Source organism: Guyanagaster necrorhizus (genome assembly GCF_019112545.1).
Source record: "Guyanagaster necrorhizus MCA 3950 unplaced genomic scaffold BT62scaffold_33, whole genome shotgun sequence".
Classification (NCBI taxonomy): Eukaryota; Fungi; Basidiomycota; class Agaricomycetes; order Agaricales; family Physalacriaceae; genus Guyanagaster; species Guyanagaster necrorhizus.
The window spans coordinates 21,285-27,446 of record NW_025064912.1 but is presented as its reverse complement, the minus strand read 5'-3'; the positions used below and the strand labels follow the sequence as shown (position 1 = coordinate 27,446).

Below are 6,162 nucleotides of genomic sequence, written 5' to 3'. Positions count from 1 at the left end.
CCGACCACGCCAATTCTGACCGCCATTGGCACCGGCTGCCGACGAACACCGAGGGTGGCATTCCTCATGAGACAGATAAAACTATTCCCGGATGATCGCAAAGAGAGTCAAAGAATATTGCGTTCCCGAAGATTAGAACGTTGCTCTATGAGCTGTTATCCCGTGCTGCGCACTCGTCTACTTGACAATATTTTTGCCAAAGCATGTGGGAGGACAAAGACAGGGGAGGCGGGTCTGAGGCGCGCAACAAAGACAAGTCCTGGTGCCACCATTCATATTCTGGCTTTGTCATCTTACCAATCTGGTGCGAGCCAGCTTGTCCCTGCGAATTCCTCGAGATCTTTCACGAATCATACGGCACCAGCATATGGAGCAGCCATGAATGTTCAGATTCAAGCACCTGTTCCCGAAACATCTTCTACCTCACGATCGCCTTCAGGCTGGAGCGCACCATCGAGACAAACCAGCCGCCTGTGCCGCTGTGGCCGCGGAAGGTGCAGGTGGCGATTCCCCTACCCTGCTCGAATGATGATTGCTGACCACGCAGAATTACCGTTCCAACCGCAATCGCAAGGATCTTGGTCAGTGCCTCTTCGCCGAGTCCAAGCTAGAGCTCATCTTATCACAGCCCGCGCGCACGGAAACTCAGCATATATCAGAAAGAGACGTTCCTGGTGTCGCAGAACGGTCCCGAAGTGAGCTTCCTGAAGACGTTCGAGAGCCCACTTTATCGGTTCAGCCAGGACGATGCTCAGCGGAGGCAACTTTTCCTCAGGTGCGAGCCCTGGGTTGATGCAGACAGGGTCGAACGGGACACGGTGGTGTGTTTAGGATGCAGGTGTGATGTCTCTCTTAGGAATGTTGAGTATAATCCGGGTAACTGGATGAGCCACCGAGATTGGTGTGTTGGTATCGAGAACGCGATTTTGAGTTCTGTTCTGGATGCTTGGGAAATTCGGAGCCGTCGCAGTGTATTACCTTGGCATCACTATGGCCTCAAGATATCCGAGAAGCTAGTTTCCCACTCCGTCGTTATCTGCCGGTCCTCTTTGTTTGTTTGTAAAGGTGGCGCTCAATCACTGGAAATATCCTCACATTTTGGTTGATATAGTACTTCTGCGATGGCCCATGTATTTGATTTGACACATCGCTGGCAAGCAACGTGCGCCGGTTTTTGCCCAAGGACATTAACCACGAATATAACCAAGTTCACTCTCATAGGATCTAGGTCGGTAATTATGGTATTACTGTTAATGCCTATGCTCCAGGTTTGTCTATAATGTTTCATGTATTGAATTGCTTTGATACTAATCCGTGGTTGGTCCAATGACAGCAATATTCACTAAATCCACGTCGAACCCTTCGTTCAGAAAGGGTAGAATGAATTCAGCAGCAGACGGTGCAAATAACACGATCCACCGTGGCCCCGTCGGTCTCTCCTTCAAACGTTGAGAGAATGTCGAGCTGGTAGTCTTCCCGACGACATAGAACGGACATTCTGTCGCTGAAATTGAGAATAAAATTCAAGAAAGTGAATGCGACACGTACCGTTCTTGGCTGCACCATTCGCCTTGTGTCAGGCCTCGCATGAGCGTGCGCTGATCATGACAGCTCCATCGAAATCGCCCTGTGCCGTTACGGATGCGAGTTCATTGATATTCGTGAGCACGACCTCGAGCACTGGAATCGAGAAAGGCATGTTGTTTTCTGCAGTAAAGATGGCTTCATACCGGTCCTGACCGCTGTCGGAGGATGGCGTAGGTTCGCGAAGGAGAACGTTGGTCCTGGACGTCATCGTGATCAGTGACACAAAGGGTAATGTGACCCTTGAAATTCAATGGTATGTTTTTCTTTTATCTTTCTCTAAGCTTTTGTTGAACGTATTATTCAGAAGGTCGACCACCACTGGAAAGAGACGTTTGCAGGGCCCAGCGATTTGGATGTGGTTTGTATCATTAATGAAAATTTCGGTATTTTTTCCTTACGTCGGATTCACAAGAGTATAAAGGTGTGCAACCCATGATCCTTTGCGAAGGAGTGACAGGATGTCCATGTTGCAGATATCGGTATTCCTAGAGGCTGTAACATGCAGGATGATATAAATGTGTGAGCAGAGAAGATGGAGGAAATGAATCTTTGAAGAGTCTCCAGAGTGACTTGTACGAAATTATATTGGTGACGGGTACCACGAGGACACTAGAATACAAGAGTAAAGACAGGCGGCACAAAGAGGAAGAAGATGACAAAAGAGATCGACAGTGAAGAAAGCCTCTAGTCGGAGTTGCTGTCAGATTCATCACATTTACACATGTAGGTAATTAAAGATATCACCATCTGCTCCTTTATCCCGTGCGATGCCCCGGTGATTTTTGGTTGACGGTATAAATGATCACTGAGCAGAAATAGGATCCTTGCAGCTTGCACATAAAGTAAGAGGTTGACTCGACACTGTAGTGCCATGCCTGCCACATCACGAGAGCGCACCCAAAAAGACTCGAACACATGGCATACTCGCAAAACTCCCCACGGCCCTTGGCCAATCGCAGAACGAACTCAATTAGCGCTGGACTTAGCCCAACCACGAGGAACAAAAACACTTACTATAGATGATAAGTCCTCGCTCATATATGGGCTTACTGTGGAATGTCATTATTAGTGAGGGTTACAGTTCAGCAGCGATTATGGTTGAAGGCATCATCGACCAATCCTGATCCTCTCTATTATTGGTTCCGACGGCGTCTAGCATGCTGTTTACGCGAATACTTTGCACAGCCCATAGATTCAACCTCCGAGTTGCAACACTGCAAATACACCTTGATTCCGCAATCCTTTGACTGCAATCTAGAAATTGGGAAATAGTACGTATTGTTAATCTATTTCGTTTGGAGTACTCAGTACGACGACATTAGTACTATCGAGAATTATTGGCCTACTTTTGAGCGGTGTCAAGTCAATTTGGATTCACTCACGCTCCGTCTTTCCGAATTCATCGATGAAGGTTCCATCTCCTGATGCAATATCCGATTCTGACCAGAATGCCAACATAATTCCGCCTTCAGAGTCTCAAGGTGCGATACCTCATGCCAGTTCTACTGCAGAAGGTGAAGGCCCTGTCTTGGAGGTAACGACACACTCGCCGCCCGGCTTGAGCAGTGCAGAAACAGCTTCAGAACTCCTGAGCTGCGATTCTCATTTTGTATTCCCAAACCCTCAGGCCCAGGAGGTAAGCCGGTTAGCAAACAAACAGAGAAGAGTCTGTTAACATGTTTTCAGGACCTCACTTTCCCCGTAGTCACCATTTCTGCCTTCACTGAAACGGGCCAGCAGCAGTCGTCGATCAAAGTTCCATTACAACGATCCTACACTGGTCGAAAGCCCGTAATATCATCCTCCACCCGAGTCCCAAGAGGTAATATTACACCAGCAAGCAGTTCTACTGAAGATGACGATCCTATCGTGCAGGATATCCCGCAGTCGTCCTTCAGCTTCCATCCAGAACGACTCTCCGAATCATCAATTCTGGGGTCTTCTGTGGCCATGATTAACGACCATCCGGCCGGTGATATTACGCATATTGGCGATGCATTCCCCAGTCCTGGTGATTATGAATTTCACTTGCTGGCAAGAATGTTGAGGGTAAGTAAATTAACCAAACTGAACACAAGTGTATAACACATATTTCTGTACATCCACAGTGTTATGGAACCTTTCTCGCTTCCTATACTGAGGCGGGCCGAGACGAATGGTCGATCAAAGTGCCATTGCAACGGGCTTACATTGGGGCAAAACCTGCTATATCATCCTCCCTTGCTGACACACCCTGCACTACTCTCGGTGTTCAGGGCATCTTGGATGAACTGAATGCCACACTCGGAACGTCATACACCCTGGACATACCGACTCTCTCTTCTGTTCTCGAAGACTGCGTCAAGAGTGACTATGACTTTGGCACTGCATATAGCCGTCTCCGCGCGGTATGGGGCATCAAACGCCGGAACACCATCCAAGATGAGATACGTACACGCGAAGCTCGGGACCAGGAGAAGCGACGGAATGCACTTGTCGGTAACCGGATTGTCAACCCGAAATTGGAACCTCGACGGGTCTGGGATCTATACGCTAATCGGGTGGTGCCATGGTGGAGCAGCGACGCGTTTCTATGGATGGTCCCGTGGCCAAGTGGTACACGGATTGTTCTGCCGGTATCGCATGCGTGGATGGACGCGAAGGATCGCGTCGACGTCTGGACACCTATCAATGGGAAGGAATGGCCCGTACCGATCCCAAAAGATGCCAGCCTTGACCTCATCCGCATCGAGATGCTGAATCTGGGAGTGGAATACACGTGGTTGGATGTCCTCTGTTTGAGACAGGAGGGCGGGCCAAGGGACGATCTGCGTGCAGAAGAGTGGAAGATCGATGTGCCCACTATCGGATGTGTGTATGCGAACGCTGAAGTCATGATCTATCTGAGTGGGCTGGGGCGGCCTTTAACTCTGAAGGAGGGCGACTTGGATAGTGATTGCTGTTGGTTTAGACGCGCATGGACACTACAGGAGATTGGCAGGCAGAGGATCATTGTCGGGGATACATCTGATGGACCGCTGCATGCAAAACCAATAGACAAGGATGGGAACTATGATACTGAGATACTGACTAGGTTTCACAAGCAGCTGCGGTCCATCAGCGCTGTCTATGATCCGTTTCTGCAGCCGGCACTCATCTCCAGGATGTTTAATGTCTTGTCCAAGATGCAGAACCGGGTGTCGACCAATCCTGTGGACAAAGTCATGGGACTGGCATTCCCTCTGCTCCCCAGGATGATACCGGCATACCGAGAGAGCGAATCTCTCGAAGATGCATGGACGGAATTGGTGAATGCAATGGATGTGGAGAATCGGGGTCTGGTGTTCTTCCAGTATCCTGAACCAGGAGATACAGGCACGAAGTGGAGACCGTCATGGGCGCAGGTTATGCAGAATCCTCTGCCTGTGGATAACTACTCCTTGATGAGTGTGGACCTGGATGAGGAGACGAATGATAGCTGGTGTGAAGGGCACTGCATTGAAAAGGTATTTGTGGGAGGTTTGGCTGTGGGAGGTGCGGCAGAGGTTGATCGACGTGGCGAGTTGATCATTAAAGATGCCATTGGAACAGAACATACATTTGACATCATTGCACGCCACAAGTTCCCAATACCTGAAGACATGTACACATTGCTTGGTATGGATCCAAAGGCTCTCCAACTGGTTCCGAAGCAACATTGGATCGTCGGGCGAAGACTGTCTGACAAAAAGTTTGAGAAAGTGTCCGTGTTTGAAATGGTCAATGAAGAAGCACGGAGGCTGGAGCATCTGTGCATTACTAAACAGTGTTGGAACATTCTTATTTGAAGTGAGTACATATTTTGTGGCCATCCTAGATTAGTACTATTTCTCACCTTGAGTATATATCAGGCCATTCATAGTTCACTGCACATATCCGATGGCACATCCCATCCATTAAGATACTCACAATAAAATATAATTAGCATTCTCCACTGTATGTATGCTTTGTCACGCACCAATGAAAATTGGTTTCGCTACTCTTCCTGCTCTTGCTAACTGATACACAGAAAAAGCATTTGTGTTATAAATTGAGAAGGTGTGTAGCAAGTCGTGATGATAGTAAGAATCCAGGCTTATGGTGTTGATCCCTACCATCATAACAGCGACTCTCCTCCATCATTTCTTGGAGCCTTCTTCATCATGGTCCAACGTCAACCACTGTATAAGACGAGGTCAATGCAAGACATTTGGTAAAATCAGGACACTTTCGGCGAGAATCATCGTCGCATGCTCGAAATGTGACTGGGTACTGGCAGCGGACACAGTTTAAGCATCATGGCCTAGACAACTGACCAGTGCTTCACCTGCTCAATTGCAGGTAGTAGCAACGCACTTGGTTTCTCCTGCTCTCCTCAGAAATTAAAATGACATACATAAGCCCGGAAGGCGGCAGCTTCTACCAATGGAAAGCTTACGCAAAATTGAGATGGAGAGACTCACAGAATTTGGGATTTGTATGAGCCGACTTTGGAATCTTCCCGAATTTTCTGCTTCAGGCTGTACTCAGGATGAAGTGCTATGTCAGCATCTGTATTGTTCCCTTCTTGGTCCATTT

The 6,162-nt window shown here is 48.3% G+C and overlaps 4 protein-coding genes across 4 annotated transcripts; 3 read left to right on the top strand and 1 right to left on the bottom strand.

Moving 5' to 3' along the window:
* Positions 1–203: 203 nt before the first annotated feature.
* BT62DRAFT_1041564 (uncharacterized protein) lies at positions 204–1,770 on the top strand (the record flags this gene model as incomplete). The annotated part of the gene is made up of 7 exons (XM_043178432.1): positions 204–494; positions 548–695; positions 776–821; positions 857–901; positions 1,112–1,130; positions 1,229–1,268; positions 1,334–1,770. 7 exons carry the CDS (start codon positions 204–206, stop codon positions 1,450–1,452), a joined length of 708 nt encoding a protein of 235 aa, XP_043035401.1. The 3' UTR covers positions 1,453–1,770.
* Positions 1,268–2,244, bottom strand: BT62DRAFT_936518 (uncharacterized protein). Its single transcript, XM_043187143.1, has 2 exons — positions 1,892–2,244; positions 1,268–1,840 (listed from the first exon to the last, which is right to left on the bottom strand). Exon 2 carries the CDS (start codon positions 1,793–1,795, stop codon positions 1,577–1,579), a length of 219 nt encoding a protein of 72 aa, XP_043035400.1. The 5' UTR covers positions 1,796–1,840; positions 1,892–2,244; the 3' UTR covers positions 1,268–1,576.
* BT62DRAFT_936517 (uncharacterized protein) lies at positions 2,193–2,685 on the top strand. Its single transcript, XM_043187142.1, has one exon. It carries the CDS (start codon positions 2,459–2,461, stop codon positions 2,654–2,656), a length of 198 nt encoding a protein of 65 aa, XP_043035399.1. The 5' UTR covers positions 2,193–2,458; the 3' UTR covers positions 2,657–2,685.
* Positions 2,686–2,715: 30 nt separating this feature from the next.
* BT62DRAFT_936516 (uncharacterized protein) lies at positions 2,716–5,568 on the top strand. Its single transcript, XM_043187141.1, has 5 exons — positions 2,716–2,858; positions 2,910–3,223; positions 3,274–3,636; positions 3,696–5,394; positions 5,457–5,568. Exons 2-4 carry the CDS (start codon positions 2,993–2,995, stop codon positions 5,391–5,393), a joined length of 2,292 nt encoding a protein of 763 aa, XP_043035398.1. The 5' UTR covers positions 2,716–2,858; positions 2,910–2,992; the 3' UTR covers position 5,394; positions 5,457–5,568.
* The last annotated feature ends 594 nt before the right edge of the window (positions 5,569–6,162 follow it).

Bases quoted from the DNA above. Each gene is read 5' to 3' on its own strand.
- BT62DRAFT_936517 (XM_043187142.1), top strand. From the start codon at position 2,459: ATGCCTGCCACATCACGAGAGCGCACCCAAAAAGACTCGAACACATGG.
- BT62DRAFT_936516 (XM_043187141.1), top strand. From the start codon at position 2,993: ATGAAGGTTCCATCTCCTGATGCAATATCCGATTCTGACCAGAATGCC. The intron at 3,224-3,273 runs GTAAGCCGGTTA...ACATGTTTTCAG, and splicing joins CAAACCCTCAGGCCCAGGAG to GACCTCACTTTCCCCGTAGT. The intron at 3,637-3,695 runs GTAAGTAAATTA...GTACATCCACAG, and splicing joins TGCTGGCAAGAATGTTGAGG to TGTTATGGAACCTTTCTCGC.
- BT62DRAFT_936518 (XM_043187143.1), bottom strand. From the start codon at position 1,795: ATGACGTCCAGGACCAACGTTCTCCTTCGCGAACCTACGCCATCCTCC.